This window comes from Mastacembelus armatus, chromosome 3 (genome assembly GCF_900324485.2).
Source record: "Mastacembelus armatus chromosome 3, fMasArm1.2, whole genome shotgun sequence".
In the NCBI taxonomy this organism is placed as follows: Eukaryota; Metazoa; Chordata; class Actinopteri; order Synbranchiformes; family Mastacembelidae; genus Mastacembelus; species Mastacembelus armatus.
The window spans coordinates 15,875,269-15,898,166 of record NC_046635.1 but is presented as its reverse complement, the minus strand read 5'-3'; the positions used below and the strand labels follow the sequence as shown (position 1 = coordinate 15,898,166).

General features: G+C 43.4%; 1 protein-coding gene across 2 annotated transcripts in view; it reads left to right on the top strand.

The window, feature by feature from the left end:
- The window catches only part of tspan15 (tetraspanin 15), a 64,449-nt gene extending 52,743 nt beyond the window's left edge, over positions 1-11,706 (top strand). Inside the window, exons 6-8 of one of the 2 annotated variants that reach the window (XM_026294042.1) lie at positions 9,137-9,187; positions 9,412-9,528; positions 11,389-11,706. In XM_026294042.1, the coding sequence (XP_026149827.1) occupies positions 9,137-9,187; positions 9,412-9,528; positions 11,389-11,556 (336 nt within the window). In that variant the 3' untranslated portion in view covers positions 11,557-11,706. Of the gene's footprint in view, positions 1-9,136; positions 9,188-9,411; positions 9,529-11,342 lie in introns of both variants that reach the window. The other variant, XM_026294043.1, reaches the window with a different exon arrangement.
- Positions 11,707-22,898: the final 11,192 nt, after the last annotated feature.

The window sequence follows — 22,898 nt, the reverse complement described above, 5'->3', positions numbered from 1 at the left end:
CACAATAAACTAAATAAATCAACAACTAAAACTACCACACATAAACACCGGAGAGGGGCGCTCTTTCTCACCCCCTCCCTTTTCAGACGGCTTCTTCTTTCTTCGGACTGAGGGTGGACTATCTCAGTACCTGACTCGCTCCCCGGGGATTATTCTGCCCCTTTCTGAGGAGGGTCCTTCTCTGCCTCAACCGAGTTGTTGGAGATCTTCCTGGACCTTGGTCAGAGATCTAGATGGCGGTTCTCCTGGTGCACACTGCGACCAGTGGTACCAGGTGTCCCCTTTCCCCGTTAACCTCACTGCGTGGGATGTTCTCTCTGTCACCTGGTAGGGTCCTGTCCACCGTGGCTCTGCCCACTTCCTTTTGATGACCTTCAGCAGCACCCAGTCAGCATCGGGTGGAGTTTGTGTTCCGTCGCCCTGCTGGTCCGCCACCCAATGTGAGAAAGCTGAAACGAGAGCTTGCAGAAAGTTAAAATATGCTTTGGCTGACAGACCCTCATTCTCTACAATGGTTACTGGGGTAGTGGTGTGGGGCCCTGGAAAAGGTCTCCCTGTTTGGAGTTCGAAAGGGGTAAACCCAGTGGATTGGTTAACAGAACAGCATATGGACATGAGTGCCAATGGCAATGCATCAACCCAGTTCAATTTGGTCTGTGCACAGATTTTTGCCAATTTGATTTTTACAGTTTGATTCATCCTTTCCACCTTTCCTTGAGACTGTGGATGATACACCATTCCAAACCCATGTTTCAACCCCATCATGGCCTCCACTTTCTGCAAATCCTGATTCTTAAAATGCGTCCCATTATCTGACCTAATTTTCTCTGGGAAGCCATGGTTTGGGGATATAATAATTTATCAGACATTTAATTACCGTGTTACTGTCTTCCCTCTTGGCGGGCCACGCTTCTGGCCACCCTGAATACACATCCACACACATCAGTACGTACCTGTACCCTCTGGTGTTGTACTTAGTGCAGATGTCACATTCCCTGACCAACTCTCTGGCCATATCTTTGAGATATGGATGCCACCATTGCTCTAGGTTCTTCAACATTTGGGCTGTCCCAACATGATGTGAGCGGTTTTTTTGGATAATCTGTGCCACGGCTGCTACGTGTTGTATACAGGCATGGTGTCTTTTCTCCAATGTATCCAGCATTACACTGGTATACATCTGAATTCTCCTCTCTCCCCCTTTTTTCTGGAACAGGACGCCATTGGCCACTGCGTCTGTGACAGAGACATCCAAAAAGAATGGGAATGAATAATCCGGAATGGCCAACTCAGCTGCTGTAGCCAGTTCTTGTTTAAGGCGGATAAAGTTTTGCTCTGCCTCCGTCGTCCAAACAAGGTGGGCGGAGAGGTTCCTCAGACCTTGGTCTTTCACCATCCGTCGGAGGGGGCTCGTGAGGTTGGTGTAATCCGGGACATAGGAGCGGCTGTACCCTGTAAGGCCAAGGAAGGAGAGCATGTCCTTTACCAGCAGGGGCTTGGGGTGGTGCAGTATGGTGGATCTATGGGCAGGGGACAATCCTGCCCCCTTTTGAGAGATCAAACGCCCCAGAAAAGAGACTTGTCTTCTGCAAGTTTGAAGTTTCTGTTTACTAACCTTGAAACCCCTCTCTACCAGAAGCATCAAGACTGTCTTAGTGGCCTGTATGCAGGCAGTCACAGATGGCGCCGCCAGCAAGAGATTGTCTACATAAAAGTCTGTATAGTGGGAGCGTATGAGACCTGCGGTATTGAGGTGGGCTTCCAGTCTGAGTGAGCCAATGCCCTCTTAACGATACCTCCCAATTCTTTGGCCTCACGACTTGGGTGTAGTGCGAGAGACACATGGGGTGCAGAGTCCTCCTCCATTTAATACCACTGTTGTTGTTCCGGGAGCAGCTTCACCGCTGCCGCCACACCTTCTGGTGCCACATAAATATTTTCCGTATCGATGCTCCAAGAATCTCCTACGACCTGATCGAACTCTTCCCTGTACCAATCGGTTTGGAGCCTTTCATAGAAGAGGGTAACATGGAGAGGGTCCGGGGGAGGGACGTAGGGGTCAAGGAGCGAGATCCAGGGGCGCCACCTTTGAAATGCTGACCAGATGCCTCCCTGGTCTGGTGGTTCAGGGCAAAGTTTAGCCCAGTAAATATCTGCTCCCTCTTCTTCAGAGGGTCTAAGTAGGAACTGCGCACATTCCCCGGTAGAATACCGGGCACAAGGCAAGCATGTGCCATCAGGTAGAGTCACACTCAGTCCTTCAAGGGAGCAGAGAATAGTCGCCCCCAGTTTGATCAGTAAGTCCCTGCCCAGGAGGTTGACAGGAGTGCCCGGAGAGTAGATGTAAGTGTGGCAGACACACTGGTGGCCCACTTGTGTGAGTAGTGGCAGTGTCACCGGCAGAGTCTGTTTCTTCCCCGAGAAGCCCATAACTGTGGTAGTCTGCCTCAACAGCATAGATTCTGAAGTGGTGTTCAAAGTGGAGCATGTTGCCCCAATGTCGACTAAAAACGACAACTTCATGTAATTGACCATCACGGGCAGCAGCGGATCTGCCGTAGTTTTACTGCTGTCCGGGCCTCTCGATGGGGTGTATCATTCTTGGTAGGGATCATCCCAGGTCACGGGAGATCCCCAGTCCATCACTGGCATGTTGTAGGATGGAGGGCCACCTTGTCCACGATACGAATCGGCACCCTGTCCCCCCCGGGCTCTTCCTCGGGCGAAGTAACCTCTGTGAGGATAGTCTTTTACCCAATGTTCTGTGTCCCCACATAGGAAGCATACATTTGAAGTGCCTCGAGGTGGGCCCCCACGCTCCCCGCGTCCTCTCCATCCATTCCCCCCTCGGAGCTCCCCTGTAGCCCCCCTCTGTTCACCGATAGATGGCGATTCGGCTCCCAGGGCGGTATGGGAAACAGGTCCGGGGATTCCAGAGCATCCATTCCCCATTGCCACATCAATTTCTTTGGTTCCTCATTTTTCTCCTTCTTTTTGTCTGAGTTAGCCCTTTTAACGGGCCTCTGACAGCTGTATTTTTAAAAGCTGAGTTTGGAGGCCCTGATTCTGCTCGTCTTCCTTTTGCAATGTTGCTGAACACGAGTCAGATGGTGCACCAGATGTCTCTCCCACACTACAGAGTCAGCCCCCTGTAAATCAGGATTGTCACACATAGCAGTTTTTACCTTCTCCGGTACTCCCTCCAACACCGCCTGTCTATACCACTCCCTCTGGGGCCCTGGTTTGCCAGGATGACACCCAGTATGACGCACCCACAGTTCCTTGGTCTGATCCAAGAAGGTCCTTGGATTTTCTTTCGAGTTCCATGCCAATTTGGGCACGGCGGATGAAGTGGGTAATGGATATTTTTCTCTAATCACCCTGCTCAGGTCACCAGCCCATTGCGCAAATGGCTCCTCATCCTGCCGGCGCAAAGTCCCTGCTGCCCTCTCAAGGTCTCGTGCATCTATACTGGTCAGGCACCTCTGAATAACCGCCCGAAAGTCTCCCATTGCCAATCTCTGCCCTGCGGTCAGCTTGTTCAATTTGCCAAGCCACAAACCTCCTCCCTCTGCCACTGGGGGAAGTTGATCCACCAACGCCTGCACATCCCCGAGCCCGTACGGCCGATACTTCACTCTTCCTCCCAAAGCCAACAAGGGTGCTTGAAAAGAATGATGTTGGTTTACCTCCCCGTCCTCCAATCGGTCCTTTTCGTCCTCACTGCCCTCAATGGATTGAGTGGACTGATTGGGGGGAGGTGGGTCCCCATGATCTGAGCTTTTGACAGTAGTTCTCACTAGGACCTGGACCCTCTAGCTTACCCGTCACCTTTCCAGCTGAGCTGTTCATTTCTTCTTCATCAGCCTCCTTTATCTCTGGACGCCATGTTCCTTCCGCCCAGAAGACTATCTGTCCTGTCTTTGGTTGTCTTTGTGGGGTGAACTTCAGCAAAACTTCCTGGTCTAATGTCTGTGGGTCCGTCCACCTATCAGTACTTACCTTTGTCTCAGGTGGTGGTTGAATATGAACGTTCCTGGGGCCTCCCTCTGTATGTGCTCTGTCTGCAAAAGGAACAGGTTCTACCGCGTGATCCGGGGAACTTCGTCCACTTCCAGAGGGAGTTAACTTCAAAGTTTCCCAATCGATATACTCCTTATAGCCTGATTTCTGTGGGTGGGCCTGTGGACTAGGCTGAGGCAGATCAGGCACTTGCAGTTCTCCTTTTTTGATCTCTATTACTGGATATAGAGTAGGACCCGAGGGTGCCGATGGACTACTTACGAAATAAGGTGGCGGCAATTTCTCATCAGTTCCCTCTTTGGCCTTCCATGTCGTATCCTTGTGTAGATGCTGGGTACTCTGCCACAGCAGGGCTATATTAATCCAGGTACTGGCCTCTGCCTCCTCTTCCTGTTTTTTCTGTCTGAACTTACCTTTACGAAACATGGAAGCTTTTTCTTTTTCCATTCCTGCTTCCTTGGCCCGCTTCTCGTGTCCATGTGCCTTCTCCCATATCCATGGGATCAGGGCAGCTTGATCCTGTGTGTTTCTTCCTTTTTCCTTAATCAAATCCAATAGCTCCTTCCTATATTGTTCTTCCATCTCTTCTTTTGTATTCTTCTGCCCCTGCTTCAGCCGACCTGCCGCCAGGGTTGATGCCACTTGAATTTCCAGTTTCACCCATTTTTCAGGCAGGCCCCATTCCTCATCACTTACCTGTTGGTCAAGGTGTCTTTCCATTGTTGTATTCGAGTCTGTGTTCCAATTTAATGCGTGGTCTATCTTTATTTTATGTTTTTACTATTATTATTATTTATTTTTCTTCTTATATTTATTTATTATCATTTATTCTTGTATTATATATATTTTTATTTTCATTTATTTGTTTATTATTATTGTTATTATTATTATTTATTTATTTATTTTATTCTATCTTATTTTATTTATTTTATTTTATTTTATCTATAGTTATCCCCTCCTCACCAGAGGGAGCTCTATCTATAGTTGTTATTGCAATCCCTAGTTGTTTCAGCAGAGGGAGCCAAATAAATTATAATACAATTCCCTCTTCCTCCAGTAGAGGGAACCAAATATAGGCGGAGCCTTACTTACCTTACCTTCTCTCACTTCCGCCTTTCTCTCTCAGTCTTCACAAACCTCGCGCCCCTGCACTTCCTGTCTCTCTCTATCTCTGGCGCTTTCCACACACACACACTTACTGTCCTCACCCCCCACACTTTGATTCACAGTAACACAGATTCACTCAAACTTCCTCGACATCCACACAAATGCACAATATTTAAAACCTAAAATTCTACACAACCTATCTAACACAGCGTCCTTTGTTTATCCGTCAATCCGACATGACGTATTATTTCGGGGTTTTCCAGTTCCCCGGGTCTTGCAACCCAGCTCTGCCAGTCCCCCGTCGGGAACTAGTGGGTCCGCCACAGCCGGAAAATAAAAAACTTAAAGTTAACCGATCCTACACGGTTTTATTTTATTTTTTCGTCAAACGATCCAACACGAAATGACGACCTACCACCCCAAACCGTCCAAATTTATAACTATCCCGATTCACACATTGACAATTATAATTTTAGAATATGCCAATTATGCAGAATTCATGAAAAGGTTCCTGCTCACCGTTGTGTGGCGCCAAGTATATTGTCAATGCGTTCCTCAGGCAGTCAGTCCAATTTTCCTCATCCCCGTACGGGCCACCAAATTGTTGAATACTCACGTTTTACACAGGTCCGTTGATGAGGAAGTACACAGAGGCAGCTAGGGTGGTTCAGCTGATTATAGGTTTTATTCAAACTATACAGAGCGCTCTGGAGATCAACCCTCATGGGACACACGGAGAGATCTGAGCTTTAGGGGGAAACTATAGAATAGATATAGCTGATGGCCACCCCCCACATACCAGTACTTTTCCACAAAAGGAATTCGGACCATTACCTTATATGGTGTTGTTATTCCCTTTTGTCTCCCCTCATAGTGAAGACATAGTGAAGAGCGGTGACCCTGTCATGTGTCCAAAACATACAGGAGTACACTTTACACACTATGCTGCATACTAGTCACACAAAGTGTGTCTGCATTCCCAATTGAGGATACCCAACTTTTTTTAAAACCTTTGAAAAAGAACGGTAGTCTAGAAATAGGTCTAAAGTTAGCCAGCACAGATGGATCAAGACTAGGTTTCTTTATAAGCGGATGCACTACCGCATGTATGAAATTGGAAGGAACCACACCAGACGATAGACTACTGTTAATGTTAAGAACCTATCTGCCAATATAGCGAAAAACTTCTTTAAAAAACCAGGGGGGAGCTGGATTGCGAGGGGAGCCTGAGGGATTAAGAGAGCCAACCACATCCTCTAGCTGTGACATAGATATTGGTTGGAATTGAACAAAAAAAAAACAGCACAGCAAGGAACAGAATGGTGGCAACCTTATCCACAGAAAACTGAAGGAAGTCATTACATAACTCAACAGACAATTCTAAGCATGTAGACTGTGGAACATGAAAAACAGAATCAATAGTATTAAAAAGCATGCATAAGTTTTGACAGTTTGAGGAAATAATATTTGGAAAATGTAGCCTTCTGGCCTCTTTAACAGTTTTCTGATAGTTATGCCAGCAGTCCTTCCATATTTGGAGAGACACTTGCAGTTTGTCCTTTCTCCACGTACGTTCAGCTTTGCGACACTTCCGCCTGAGAACCCGGGGTCCATTGAGCCAGGGGTCAGATTTTATTTTAGGCCGCTTGGTCATAAACGGGGCCCCAGAATCCAGGACAGACAGGCAGGAGGAATAAAACCAGGTAGTTAAGTCGTCAGAGTGAGTGGAGATGGAGGCAGGTGGGGGACCAAGGCAGTCGAAAGCCGTAGAAAAGCAACCAACAGAAGAGGAGTTTAATGCCCGGCAGCATCGAGCAGGAGCAGGGATCTTGATGGTGGGGCTGGAAAACCCCATCTCAAACAAAACTGGCATATGATCAGAAAATACTGGGTCGCCAATCTCCAAGTTGAGCACGGGCAGGCCAAAAGAAAAAACAAGGTCCAACGTGTGGCCTTGTTTGTGTGTAGGGCCAATAACAGTCTGCACCAAATTAAAAGAATCAACAATATTTAAGAAGTCTTTCACCAAGGGTTTATCGGGGCAACACACATGAATATTAAAATCTCCAAGAATGAGGACACGGTCGTAATTCGGCATAATCTCAGACAAGAAGTCAGAAAAGTCATTAATAAAATCCTTATATCTAGGAGGCCGATAGGTGACAGCACACAACACAGGACCGATTTCAATAACGGCCAGTTCAAAACTGTGAAATGTAGATATAAAGGAAGGCTGCTTGCATTTCAAATCCTTCTTAAAAACAATCGACATACCTCCTCCTCTGCCTGAAGTCCTTGGAAAATTAAAATAGCCACAGCCAGGTGGCATAAATTCAAAAAGAGCCACAGTCTTTGACTATAAGCCATGTTTCACTCATACAGAAGAAATCCATGTTATGAGAAGTGACAAAATGTCTGAGTATGAAAGATTTATTAGTCAACGATCTGACATTTAGCAAGCCAAACCTGGTGGGAAATTCTGAGCCTGAGATCCAACAGCTGGCGGGGCACGGGGCAGTAGCTTCAGGTGTCGAAGATTTATTCCACGAGGGCGGAGTCGGGGAGCCGCCAGATACCGAAACCGAGGCTCCTTGTCCTCCAAAAATCCCGCAACTGGAACCAGACAGCTGTAGGTCGGGCCCAGAAAGCTCCATGACACTGAAAACTGAGGGGAAAGTCCAAAACACTTCATGGGCAGCCGATCGAAGATTTAGTAGTGTTTGACGGTCGTAAACCAGGACTGACGTGATCATTTGGTGGTAATACACTAAAAATAGCAACACAACAGACATAAGGAGAAGCGAGAGACGGCCAGCCATACACAGCGGTGCCATCTTGGCCATAGCAAGTTAACGCACACCATCTAGCTTGTCCACTGTGATATGGTGGCTGTTTGTGACTTTCTTACTAGCCTTACTAACCTTATTTGCATTTGACTATGGTCACTGGAGTCTCTACACCAACCGGATATTACTACATGGACATGATAGAAGATAGAAGAGGAGGTATTGCATCCACCGTGATGACCTCACTCTCCGCCCCCTCTCCATCCCTGTAATCAGTCACAGTTACCATCATCTACCATCCCCCCAAAACCAGCTCATCCTTCCTCTGTGACTTCACTGACTTTTTCACTCGGCTGTCTTTCATCTCACCATCTATTCTCCTCCTTAACGATTTCAACATCTGTATTCAATGTCACCCACTCTGGCCAAAGGAATTCATTTGACAATGGTCACTGGAGTCTATAACTTCACATATTTGACTATGGAGCTGCCAATTCCCAGAGTCAGTTTCTCAGTCGGTGTGTCGCAGCGTGGGGAAAAGAAGAAACATGAACATGCAGGTAATGAGCCATAGGCTTCTGCTTAGCAGTATATTTAAATTGGACCATTACCCAGGGTAGTGCTCCAGGTTGCTCAGGAGCTACCTTCGGACTGCTAAGAGGATGATCTTTATAATTGTAAGTCTGGGTAAAGCAACAATAAGCTCCACTTGATCCAAACTCAAATTTTTTGTTCATACAGAAGTTCAAGAAGTGTCCCCATCTGTTTTCCACTGGAATAAGTGGAACACAGTCAACATTACCTGCTATGTGTCAAGCTCATAAATATTTATAAGATTAATAAGATTCCTACTTTTTGCTCTTTTGTAGTTTTTCTCTGGTTATTTCATGATCTATCATAGAAGGCTGTATGTCAGTTACTTGTTTTGCAGTATTATGGGTACTGCACATCACATAGTACTACATTAAAAGTTGCAAAAAAAATTAATAAAACTTGTATAAAGACTTAAAACATGTGATCCCTAATCCCATCATCTTCTTCCTGTGCCAAACAACCACAGGAGGTTGGCAGCCTATCGTTAATATGTTAATATGAATATATATTCTAATATTAGAATGGTAATCTGATGACTCACCTTAATACTGAAAGCTGTTCACAGGTTTATGTTTTTCTCCCATATTTAACTTTATCTCTCTCCCTCTCTTTGTCTCTCCCTATAGTCTAATGAAGTGGCCAATACTATGTGTGGGTACAAGGTGCTGGAAAAAGAGGTAAGATTATGAAGCCTTACTGGCATGACTGAATTAAGAACCACACTGAGCTAAGTAGTAAGTTAAGTAAAAAACCAATCTCCACAAATAACTTGATACCTCACTCTCTATATCTGAGGCACTGCTGATGTTTGTTAACGCACACCTAAAATGATTGAGTCTTGTGTTTTTTAAGGTCTTCATTGTAAGTCTTGAATAGCAGTAACAATTATTTTGTGTCTCAGCGTTTGGACTTGATTGAAGTCATCTATACCAGAGGCTGCACTGACGCTTTCTTCATCTGGCTGATGGATAACTATAAGATTATGGCTGGACTGCTGTTAGGGATCCTGCTGCCTCAGGTACGAATATGAACAAACACAGACATAACTTCTATCAGTTAAAGCAGTGTAAAATTCATGATGCTCAGTACATTTACAGTAGTTCCTTGTGTATTAGGAAAAGTGGTCAGTTGATGTTTGTTTCAAACCAAAGTAAAGATATACAAATGTAATGAACAAATACAGTACTATAAAGCACAAAGACACAAAGAGTGAAAAATTTAAAGAGGTCTGAATACTTTCCGTACCCACTGTATAAAGCTTTCATTTTTTGACAAATTATACCAGCCAATTATTTAAAAGCCAGTGGGCCACTTTGGGCACATTCTTGACCCAGGGCACAGGACAGCTGACCCAGTGTTCCCCTCATGTTGGGGGCCTTGTGCGAGAGTTGTTAGACTGGACAGCGGTGTGGAGCCAGATGTCCTCTCTTTACTGTGTTGCTGACTAGCAAAATCTTAAATTTATGTTTCAAAATTTTCTCAAACATTCCTTCGTTCCTTATAATGCAAAAAATTTGGTTTGGTCTGTCATACCACTGTAAGGTCAAAATTTGACATCTAGCTTGTGCCTCCACACCTCCACATACTCGAGTGGAAGATGAAGCTTTTAGTACTACTTCAACACCATTTTTATTAATCAAGGGAAAGATAAGTAGCCATTTAGATAACATTAACATAAATATCGAACTAACAGTTGCTGTTAGCCAAATGTTGCAACACAGTTGCTTGCCAACTATCTTGTTATAACAAGATGTTCTCATTTTATGAGATACTGTACATTCACATTAAAACATGATTTTTCTCATTATTTTGTTCAAACACAATTTTTCTCATTATTATGACATTTTCTCATAATAATATGAGCGCTGCACAGCTGGTACTGAGTACAGCATATATGCTCACTTTGAGTAGTGTGCTCAATGAGTTTGAGTGTGCTCAGCCTCCCATATGTTTGCGCTAAGGTGGTGTGCTCCAGTCAGTCCTGGAGAATCACTGATTTGACATTGACACACAAAATCACTTCACTGATAACTTGGCAGCAAGATAGGATGTTGGTTGGCTTGACACACAGAAACTATTTGTCAGCGGTTTTCTGAATAAATTTGTCATGAAATGTGATCTGATCCTCAAAAAATCTATCTAGTCTGCCATCATAAAAGACAGGTCAGTTCCCATATTTCTGTTCGGGGGACTGAAGATACAATTCTTCGCACAAATCTTTTACTAGACCAGCACTCACCTTTAAAAATGAAACAAGTTTTATCATTCACCAGAAATATTTTCCTTTTCATTGGCATTTTAATGAGATGGATGAACCCTGTGTCTCAGAGAAAGTATAATTTGACATGAAAAATATTGACATAATTCTGACTTTCTTTAAAACAAATATAGTATTTTTATTATATGATTTTTACAAATTCTTACCCAACCCATGGTTATTATATAATTTCCAAAGAAATGCAAATAAATACAAAATAAATTATTGCTGCCATATGTGCTTTTGATGAAAATCAGCTACAAACTTGATCTTTTCACAAAACACAGTTAATATTAAATACAAATATTAAATACATGTTTTTAATGAATGAGCAGGCACATGCAGCGATATTTCACATTCACTTATGTTGGAAAACACAAAAATTCTGCAGTGGAAGCAGTGACTCTGACCTGCTGGCACCTGCAGCCTGACAGTTCTTTTAGCTGTACAATTTCAATTAGAAACTCTTGTTTCAGAGAAATAGAGGAAATTAAAAAATAAAATTCTCTAAACACGTCATTCCTTTTTTCCTCTTATTGTTTTCCTTGTATCACTTCTTTACGGTGGCCGACAAGGGCAACTTCCTTCCTGCACTTAGCTTCCCTGTCTCTTATTATCTAGTTCTTTGGTGTGCTGATCAGCTGGCTGTATATTACTCGTGTTGAAGATGCCATCAGCGAGTACGGTAACTACATGGATGGCCTGCTCAACTCAAAAGCAGAAGAAAGAGAAACCAAGAGGCATGGCCGTGTGACCAAATGTTTTAAGTGTTTGCCAGAGATCGACTGATGAACACAAAAAACATAAGGCAGCAAATGGACCAGCCAACACCCACAGCTCGTTAAATCATTCCAGTCGACCCAGAAACAGCTGAACCCACTTTGGGACTCTCCTTATTTTATCTGCAAGGTTACTACAATTATGAATTTTTATTTTTTAGGGGAAAAGGGGGGGGGGGGGTCTGCATACATTATGTAGACCTATAGAATTGTAGAATTGTTTAAGGGACCACTGTATTTTTGATTATTGATTACTGAGTTCACATACAGTGTACAAATGCATGAGATCATAGCTACATTATACTGCAGAAAGTCTCAGCGATAAATACAGAAACCAATAAAACTGCTTTTAGTTCTGGTGATCTACAGCACATACTTATTTTTATACCTGTTTGTATTCTGCTGCCAATTAAATCTACCCTACAACCAGTGATGAAGTAGGTCCTATCATACAATCATAACTGTTTTCAAAAAAACTGCATTATAATGTATTTTTCTAATTTGTAACACATGGTGCCATATGGGCTATTTTTTTAATCAACATGAAATGTCAGGTGTTTCAAGGAACAAATCTATTTACTCAACAAATGTTCAATGTGTTCATTTTCACAGAAGATTCTTCAAGTTACATTTTGTGACTTAAAGCACAAGATATGACATTTTTATTTTACATTTAACTGAAACCTATAATTTCTATCTTGTTTTTTAACATAATCAAGGTAGCAGTTGCATTGCCTCATGTGGTAAAAAATTAAGCTGTTTAATTTCTAGCACTAAGGGTTTCATAATGACATTAAAATAAGCTAGCCAGATTTGCAGTGGAAAAAATTTGCTTTGAAACATCTTACAGTATAATCCAATCTAAATTTTACAGGTTGCAACTGCCATGATACAGATAAATAATATGAATTATTACTGTGCTACTGAACTTTGTTTGGTTTGATGTTATGGAATAAAACCAAAGACAATCTTTTTCTACTTGCCTTTATCTCTTCATTTACAGTAACTTCACACTACAAGCTTAATAAGAACATTATATTACAGTACTTACATTAGTGCAGAATCATTTTTGCAGTTTCTGCCTCAAAAGGACAATGGGCGAACAGGACTTTCCAGGGTTTTTAGTAGCTCAGTGTAAAGTGAGGGTCAAAAACATCAGGAGTATACTAGAAAATTGCATTTCCTGCGGAAGATACGTGTGAATGCTGAAAGCTGAATGAAGCTGCCCAACAATGCTGAAAATGGCTGAAATGCATTGCTGAATAAGCTGAGGGCTGAAATACAATGCTGAAGAATCCTGGAAGCTGAAATGTAAACCTGGGAGTTGGAAGCTTAACTTGTTTAGCTAAAAAACTATCCAACATTCCTGAAAAGAGTGAAAAGAGAATGATATGATGTAGAAATTGCTAGAGAAAGAAGTGTTAAACTAATATAAAAGAAGTGCAGGAATTTCGTAGTAGGATTGAAGAGAAGGAAGGACGAACTCAAAAAATCAAATATGAGTTCAAGACAAAAAAAGGGAAGAATGAAACAGCAAAAAAGTTCAATTGTAGAAGACTATATAGTGTAGTTTTAAAACCAATAAATATTGCTGAAAATTACTGAAGGTAAATGATGTGTAACGAAAGCAGAAATATTTGAAGGAGGTTTTTCCTATGGAGAAAGAAGAGAAGATGGAAGGACTGAAAAAAGGGAAGAATTGAAGGAATGAAAGTAGTTTGAGTAAAGAATAAACTGATGTGCATTGGTCAAAATGCTGAAAGGAAAATATCTGCTGGAAAAGAGCAAATATTAGCATTTCTTAACTTTCATTTTGAAACCATATAATAAAAAGGCTTTTATTTTGAAAAGGCAAAATGCCGCAGGAGACTCGTGACCTTGAGTAAAGACCTGAACTTTAATTCTGAATTGTACTTTGTAACACTAGAGTAACTTCATACAAATAACTGTAGGCTTTTATTGTGAAAATGCAAACATGTCTGGCTGCGAGAAGACCACAGTGCTTTATGACCAATGGTGCATGTAGCCCTATTCCTGTCAGCACCCCAAAGCACAATCAACATATAGTTATTAGTTAGAAAGTCTGACCATATCCTGGTAGGCGACACCATGGCTGATATAATGGCCTCACTTGGTACCTGAAGCCATATGCCAATAGCCAACGTCCGTTTTGATATTGAGTTGCTGTTTCAAGGCTTTTCTATTGAGAAAATGCTATTTCAGGGCTTTTATTTTGAAAGGACAAGGTGGGACCTTTTGCTAGAATCTAGACTTTATTTTGAATATTCCCTTTACAGAAAATGTAATATCTTCCTATAAATGACTAGACTTTTATTGTGAAAGTCCGAACATGGCCTGCTGGGAGACGACATGATGGCTGACATGTTAAACAGCCACAGAGTAAATTGCTCTAAATAACTAATGGTCCCCATGTGTAACAGCATTAGGCAGCCAGTCATTCTTAATTACCAACCGCAGACAGCTGTTGTCCTGCTATTGCTTTGTGAGCTGTTGCTATGGTGATCTAAGCCCAGAGTGGGAGGGGGCGTGACAGTGACACAACATTTTACACACGCAGAATGGAGAAGCTGAGAAAACTTCACCTCACAAAATGGAGGACTACAGAAAAACTATAAGACCTATCAAAATAATTCTTTCGCTAACAGTGCCAGGAGGCTTCAACAAAGAGACTGATCCACTTTACCACTTTATTCCAAAAAATGAATGATTGGTGGTGAGTTACAAACAGCCTTCATTTGTGTTTTTCACCAGAATTACTTGTAGCTCTTGTGGAAATGCAGACGCACCTATGGGGACTTCATATAAGATAAAGGAAGCAACTGGCCTTAGCTTGAAGAACCGTCCGAAAGACCACATTGACAGTCTCTGAGGCGCCAAATAAAAGGTAGGGCAGAAACCTATTATATTAAATTCTGCTGAATTGAATGCCACTAAAATTGATACTGTCGATGTGTATTTCGGATTGGTTACAAATTGTGACGGATTGAAAGTTATAAATCGGAAGTAAAGTATATACAAAGAAAATACAATTAAAGAGAAAGACACTATCCATGCCGTGTGCGATCGGCGGATTGATTAATAAAAAGACCTGAGCCGTGTGCGATCGGCAGGCCACAGTTGAATAATACCTGAGCCGTGTGCGATCAGCAGGTAAACTGTGAATGTGTGTCTGAGCCGTGTTCGATCGGCAGACACGGTGTGAGTGTGTGTCTGAGCCGTGTTCGATCGGCAGACACAGTGTGAGTGTGTGTCTGAGCCGTGTTCGATCGGCAGACACAGTGTGAGTGTACAGTGGGTACGGAAAGTATTCAGACCCCTTTAAATTTTTCACTCTTTGTGTCATTGCAGCCATTTGCCAAAATCAAAAAAGTTCATTTTATTTCTCATTAATGTACACTCAGCACCCCATCTTGACAGAAAAAAACAGAAATGTAGAAATTTTTGCAAATCTATTAAAAAAGAAAAACTGAAATATCACATGGTCATAAGTATTCAGACCCTGTGCTCAGTATTGAGTAGAAGCACCCTTTTGAACTAGTACAGCCATGAGTCTTCTTGGGAATGATGCAACAAGTGTCTCACACCTGGATTTGGGGATCCTCTGCCATTCTTTCTTGCAGATCCTCTCCAGTTCTGTCAGGTTGGATGGTGAACGTTGGTGGACAGCCATTTTCAGGTCTCTCCAGAGATGCTCAATTGGGTTTAGGTCAGGGCTCTGGCTGGGCCAGTCAAGAACGGTCACAGAGTTGTTCCGAAGCCACTCCTTTGTTATTTTAGCTGTGTGCTTAGGGTCATTGTCCTGTTGAAAGGTGAATCTTCAGCCCAGTCTGAGATCCTGAGCACTCTGGAAGAGGTTTTCTTCCAAGATATCTCTGTACTTGGCCACATTCATCTTTCCTTGAAGTGCAACCAGTCGTCCTGTCCCTGCAGCTGAAAAACACCCCCACAACATGATGCTCCCACCACCATCTTTCACTGTAGGGATTGTATTGGGCAGGTGATGAGCAGTGCCTGGTTTTCTCCACACATACCGCTTAGAATTAACGCCAAAAAGTTCAATCTTGGTCTCATCAGACCAGAGAATCTTATTTCTCATAGTCTCAGAGTCCTTCATGTGTTTTTTTGGCCACCTCTATGCTGGCTTTCATGTGTCTTGCACTGAAGAGAGGCTTCCGTTGGGCCACTCTGCCATAAAGCCCCGACTTTCTGCTCCCCGACTGGAACTTTCTCCCATCTCCCTACTGCATCTCTGGAGCTCAGCCACAGTGATGTTTGGGTTCTTCTTTACCTCTCTCACCAAGGCTCTTCTCCCACAATTGCTGTTTGGCTGGACGGCCAGGTCTAGGAAGAGTTCTGGTCATCCCAAACTTTTTCCATTTGAGGATTATGGAGGCCACTGTGCTCTTTGGAACCTTGAGTGCTGCAGAAATGCAGAAATACTTGGTTCATAAAAATAAGAATTATATGGCTAGAAAGCTTGAAATGTTTTCTTTTAAGTGAAACAATTCAAGTCGAAAACAAATCATCACTTTTTATTTAATCCGTATGAACGTAAGGAGAAGTCCGTTTTTTCCTGTCTCACCTCATTACAGGTAATGCGGTCCCGCCTTGTACTCTGTTCACTGTTCACATGTAAATAATCTCAGGTGAACCAGGTAAATATGTGCACACCCCCGAGAAATGACACAAAATATCAAACTTCATCATAGAATTTACTCACTTTTTCGGCGCGTTTGGATGATGGCGCGTTACGCACGTGATGAAGCGCTTCTTGTATTCCACACAGAGACAAATAGTTTAGCTTCAGAGTAAAAACACTGATTTTAACTCAAATGAGGATCGTTGGGCTCCTCATTGTGTTGTATTGTGCTGCACTAATCCGTCCCATCTACATTGACTGAAAGGCTCATTATGCGCGTCTTTGTCTGGTCGTTCAGTGCGTCTTTTGTGTTCTCAGGTAAATCACATGACTAGTCATCCTCAGACACACCCTCTTGCATATGGCCTTTCTGGACAAAAAGTGTCTTAGAAAATTTAAATCAGTGTATTGTTTACTGTGAATGAGTGAACAAGATGGCATTCACAGCACTCTGAAGTAAACACTTTAGCCTACAACATGCTGGTCTCCAAAGTCTTGTGAACCAATGTTCTGTTTGTGTTTTATGGTCTTATTTCAGTGAGTAAAAAATTGTAGTTTTTCACTAGCCATGCATAAACACTTTTTTCTCAAAAACACAATACTGTATAAACTTGCTGCTCACATATTATTGTAGCCAATTTTGTGCTGATTACAGTGTTATTAGACTTTAGACATTAATATGTTTAAAAAACACTGAAAAAAGCACAAATGTCAGGACATGTAAAAATTTGTCCAGGCCCTAAAAACCCCCTCAGACTCCAAAGGGTTAATCACGGGCCCCGGACGTCCTTGCAGAAATCCTCTGACGTCTGTGTTACAACACCAGGTTTATATACAGTACTGTGGACTAATCCTGAACAGACCCCCACATTGTTTATTCAAGGGAAGCAACAGTCAAATAGTGAGCTCCTGAGTGAGGTCATAAACAGGGAAGGTGTAGTCTCGCTTGTGTCTCCGCAACTGTTTAGATTAAATAGATAGAAGCACATTCCCATATATAAGTTTGTATAATGCTAAGTTAGGCACTTCTCTCTTTGTGAAGTTGGTTGCAGGTAACTGCTTGCAGGCTACAATTTTCTGAACAAAGAGAAGTCCATGTACATGCTGATGATTCTTCAATGCAAATAAATCTTCTGAATTGATTTATTGAGACGAGTCCTCACTGCAGAAAACGAACGAGCTTACAAAATTGGTGACCCCGACGTGATCTGCAAAGGACAATTGGACACAGTCTGAGGCTGTGGATTTCTAGCGAGGACTGGATCTGAACTCCGAACCTCCTGCCACTCACGGGGCGCCCCAAAGTAAAAGGTAAGCAGAACCTGTTGTTCTAATGAACCAAATTCTGTGCATTGGCAATTGCTAAATTATAAATGAGTGTGTTGGAGATAAGGAGCAAACGATCAAAATTGGTGTAGGATTAATTTTATAATGTGAGAGTATTTGTCACGGGGTGTTGGTGGAGTGGTGTGAAGGAGGAGAGGTGAGGACCCAAATGCAGGACAAACCAAGGTTTATTTCCCCCCCTGGGACATCCAGGGCTCAAGACAATACCAAACTAGAGAACCCGATTACACGGTAAGACTCGAAAGGACCGAGTGAGACGGTCACAACGCAAAGCACACTTCAGCATACGAACACCAACTATAACTATAACAATAACTATAGCTAATGCTTCGGCAGAGGACAAAGGAAGAGGGGAGGTATAAATAGAGGAAACACAAAAGGTAATCAAACCCAGGTGAAACTAATAAATACATAACTAACAAAGCTGCCAGGGACCAGAACACAGCGAAGAGGAAGTCTTAACAAAATAAGAGTCCTCTGGCAGGAAGTCCCCAGAGGGACTCATGACAGTATTGCATTGAAGAATTATATGTGGGAATTTTAAATGAAGAAAGAATAAAGAAAAGTAGTGATAAGAGTAACGTTAAACTGCCCGACAACAATAGGTTACCGAACATAGAAAATTGATTTGAGGCAGGATTATAGATCGCTGTATTAAAACGTTGTTGCAACTCAATACCGGCCTGGTCTTGTCTTCCTTGAGAATTTAAGGCTTGCCAGTAACTTGATTGAAAGGAAACACAAGGCTTGAGTATTTAAGTGTACACTGTGAATTTCCATGCCGGTTAACTGAAGGTTTACTTTAAGTATATTAAGTCTGTCGTTATAGTGTAAAAGTTGCAAAGCGTACATGAAACAGCCGAACTCAGCGGCCGTGTGGGCACAAATTTGGTTATGATTGCAAACTGAATAAATTTTAAAATTGCATGGGCGAACGCCAGTAAGTAGCCTGGGGAAAGGAACTTTGTTTGAAGCAAAAAGTAATGCTAAAACCACGGAGTGTGTGTGCGTGAAAGGATTGTGCGTATTCAAGTGATTTCTAATCTTGCAAGGTTGGTGTTGACATGCACGTTGGCAGAATTTATTGTTAGAAAAGAGTACTCAGTGTTTTTCTTTGTGTGGAGAGAGAAATAGGAAGTGACTTTACAGGCAGCAGAGCAGAGTGTGGGTGAATAAGGAAGAAGAGTAGAGTAGTTTAGAGAGGAGGAGCTGTAGGAGATAGGAGGGGTCAGTGACAAAAGAGCAAAGGGAATTGAAAGACTGACCTATGGTGACAGGCTGAGGTAATTACAAGAAAAGTGGCTGAAATTAGAAGAGATCTTCTTGTCACACATTTGAGTCTAAGGGTCTAGCTTCTAATCTTCAACTTGTCTTTTCAATAGCTATAGCAGTTATTCTAACTTAGAGTTATATGTTTTTGAGTTTAAGGTTTATCTCTGATTTTGATTTTGATTTTAACTTTAATTCGAATCTTGGGTTGAAAGTGTTACAGAGGGGTGTAGTTAAGCAAAGACAACTAAGCTACAATGGAGGATATAAAACACTGGGAGAGCTGAAGCAGTGGTTGATTCAGAAAATGGTAATAGGAGCCCCTGAAAAGGACAAGGCTCCAATCAAGAAAGGAGTAGAGGAATTATGGGGTAAATGGGAAAAAAGAGGTCCCCTCACCAGCGATCCTAAGGCCCCGACACCTAGTGGTTCAACCATTTTGTGTATAGCCACAACTGCAGCAGCTGATTACAGGGAGGCTACAGCCAATTGGGAAGCAGCTGGAAAACATGGATGGGGATTCACATACAACAAAAATCCAATTTCAATCCAATTTTATTTGTATAGCCAAATCACAATACAAATCATCTCACGGCACTTTACAAAAACTAAAACTAAAAACCCAACAAATCCCTAATGAGCAAGCACTTGGCGACAGTGGAGAGGAAAAGCTCCCTCCCTGCACAAAGCCAAGAATAAAAATGAAACCATTGCAGCTATATGTGAAATAATGATCAGCGTATTGAAGGTGCAGAGCAAGAAGAAACAGGCACCGAAGCAGCCAAGGTCCCCACAGCAACAACAGGAAACACCTACCGCCCCTCTATCCGACTCTTGGGGGAGTGCCTCCACCCTACAGTTCTTCAGGAACAGGACTCCAAGCCCCCATAATGGAGATAAAAGGAGGGAGGATGGAAGTGGAAATGGAGGATCCTATAAGGGATGCTACAGCAGTAGTGGCTGTCAAAGCTGCGAAAGTGGCAGATCGGGTGTTGTACCAAGCAACTACAGGAATTGTCAAGGCGGATAGAATAGCTCTCAAGGGGAAATGCCTCCAGCAATGGGGAGATTGAACAAGCAGCATTCTTTCAACCAGAATCCCAGAGGCAGAGCTCACAGTTTGTCTCCAACCCCTTCTTAGACCCTTCTCCTACTCCACCAGCCGCAGAGCCAGGCCCGTTTGGTGCACCCGATGTAAGAAGCTCAGTTGAAAGTACCGATGCGGGCAAGGAGGCTGATGATAAATTCTTAGGACCAGGGAGAGGAGAACTGTGGACTGGGGATGAAGATTGGGATGATCCGGAGGGCTGGGACCCACTCCAGACAGCTCAGGTAAAAGGCCAAGTCATTGGGACATTTGAGGGACATCTAGTCCCGGAATAGGCCACCTCAACCCCCATGAGAGCTGAGCAAAGCACACGGAGGAAGAAACCTGAAACATCAAAAGGAGAACGCTCTCACCCCATGGTCCTGAGGGGGCTCCCACCAGAAGGCAGTATTTTTCCCCTCAGAGTTATGGGACGAGGACCAGGGCAAACTGCCTATGTCCCAATCGCCCACCGTGACATGAGGGCCTAGTGGGGAAGCTACCCCCACTAGCAGGAGGTGCCATTGAGTGGATATCGACTCTGGAGAGTCACACCATGGGAGAAGCTCTGTGTGCTGGAGATATGCGAGCCCTATTAGGAAGGATTGAAGGAAAAACTACAGCCAAAAATCTGCTCAGGATGGCTGGAGTGGACTCAGACACCTCAGATTCTACTCCCTTGAACCAGTTTCGGAATCGCTTGTGGGAAGAAATGAGGAAGGTTTATCCCACTGAGCGAAATGTGGACAGTGTGGGACATAAAGATCAAGCCTGATGAGGGTGTGTTGGAATACCTCAAGAGGGCAGCGGAGCTCTGGGAGCGTCACACCGGAGACCGACATGACTCTAGTGAGGCCATCCAAGCTTTATGGAGAATGCAATGCGTCAAGGGACTGCCAGAGGGAGTCCAAAGGGCGCTTACTGAAGTAGTGGGCCTGCAGAAGATGACATCACAAATGTGGACTCAGCACCTAGAGCACCATTATCGCAGGCACCAAACTAAGAGAGTCCAAGAAGAAGAGGAGGTACAGATCGGCTGCTAAAGCAACAGGTGGCTAAGGCTGATGATGAAACCAATAAAGCCAAGAAAGAAAAAGCTAAATTGATGGTGGCTACTCCTAATGTTGCTATGCCAGGACCACCCCAAATGATGGCATCTTTATCTGCCCCTATACCTCCATTAACTCCTGTTCCAGCTCCCACACCTCAACCGCCCTTTTACTCACCTCCTGTGCCTGCTCAGTATCCTCCACCAATGATGCATCCTATGCCAGTGTATGGCTACGCACAAAGAGGACAGAGAGGACCAGGACCTTGAGGACGAGGCAGGAGACAGCCAGCATGGACAGATGTTTGCTATTGTTGTTGACAACAAGGCTATTGGGCCCGACAGTGCCCTATGAGAGGAGCAAATCGATTGAGACTAGTTGTGGTAAATTTGCAGCATGTGGGGGGGCTGAGTGACCGGAGAATGACCTTTAAATAAATCTTTTATATCTAAAAAACCAAAACAGCACAAACGAAAATTTTTACAGCACAAACCAGCACAAACGGAGCACAAACGATTGAAACTATTTTTGCGAAATTTTGCGTTGGGTGGGGGGCCAACTTCACGGAGGTCTGGATGACCAGTAACTTTTTGCTTTTAAACTCAGAGAAAACAGAAGTCATTATATTTGGGCCAAAAAATCTCAGAAATAACTTTTCTAAAATTATAGCTACTCTAGATGGCATAGCCCTGGCCTCCAGCACTACTGTAAAAAACCTATTTTTGACCAGGACATGTCCTTTAACTCACACATAAAACAAATCTCCAGAACTGCATTCTTTTACCTGCGCAACATTTCCAAAATTAGGAACATCCTGTCTCAAAACGATGCAGAAAAACTAGTCCATGCATTTGTTACCTCAAGGCTAGATTACTGTAACTCATTACTATCTAAATGTCCCAATATCTCCATAAAAAGCCTCCAATTAATCCAGAATGCCTCAGCCAGAGTCCTGACAGGAACTAGCAAGAGAGATCATATTTCTCCTATATTGGCTTCTCTTCACTGGCTCCCTGTAAAATACAGAATAGAATTTAAAATCCTTCTTCTCACATACAAATCCCTTCATAATCAAGCTCCTTCATACCTTAAAGACCTCATAGTACCATATTATCCAAATAGACCACTTCGCTCTCAGAGTGCAGGTCTACTTGTGGTTCCCAGAGTTTCCAAAAGCAGAATGGGAGGCAGAGCCTTTAGTTATCAAGCTCCTCTCCTGTGGAACCAGCTCCCAGCCTGGGTTCAGGAGGCAGACACTCTGTACTTTTAAGGCTAGACTTAAAACCTTTCTCTTTGACAAAGCATATAGTTAGGGCTGGCTTCAGGCAACCCTGAACCATCCCTTAGTTATGCTGCTATAGGCCTAGACTGCCCGAGGACCATTGGTGCACTGAGCACCCCCCCCCCCCCCCCCCCCGCCCCCCCTTCCCCTCCCCTCTCTTCCTCTCCTCCCCCCTCACATGTATATTCCACCATTGAATGTCACTAACCTTGTGCTCTCTCTCCCCTAGTTTGTGCTCTCCCTCTCTCTCTCTCTCTCTCTCTCTCTCTCTCTCCCTCTCTCCCTCTCTCCCTCTCTCCCTCTCTCCCTCTCTGTACCTTCTGCAGGTGTCCCCAGTCCTGGAGCTGTATATCGCTGATGTGCAGTTACTGGCCCCACCAACCTGCAGTGTCTATTTGTTGTTTATTGTTGCTGTTCTTTTCTCTCTCCTCTATCCACTCACCCCAACCAGTCGAGGCAGATGGCCGCCCAAACTGAGCCCGGTTCTGCTGGAGGCTTTTTCTTCCGTTAAAGGGAGTTTTTCCTCTCCACTGTCGCCAAGTGCTTTCTCATAAGGGATTTGTTGGGTTTTTAGTTTTTAGTTCTTGTAAAGTGCCTTGAGATGATTTGTATTGTAATTTGGCGCTATACAAATAAAATTGAATTGAATTTAATTGAA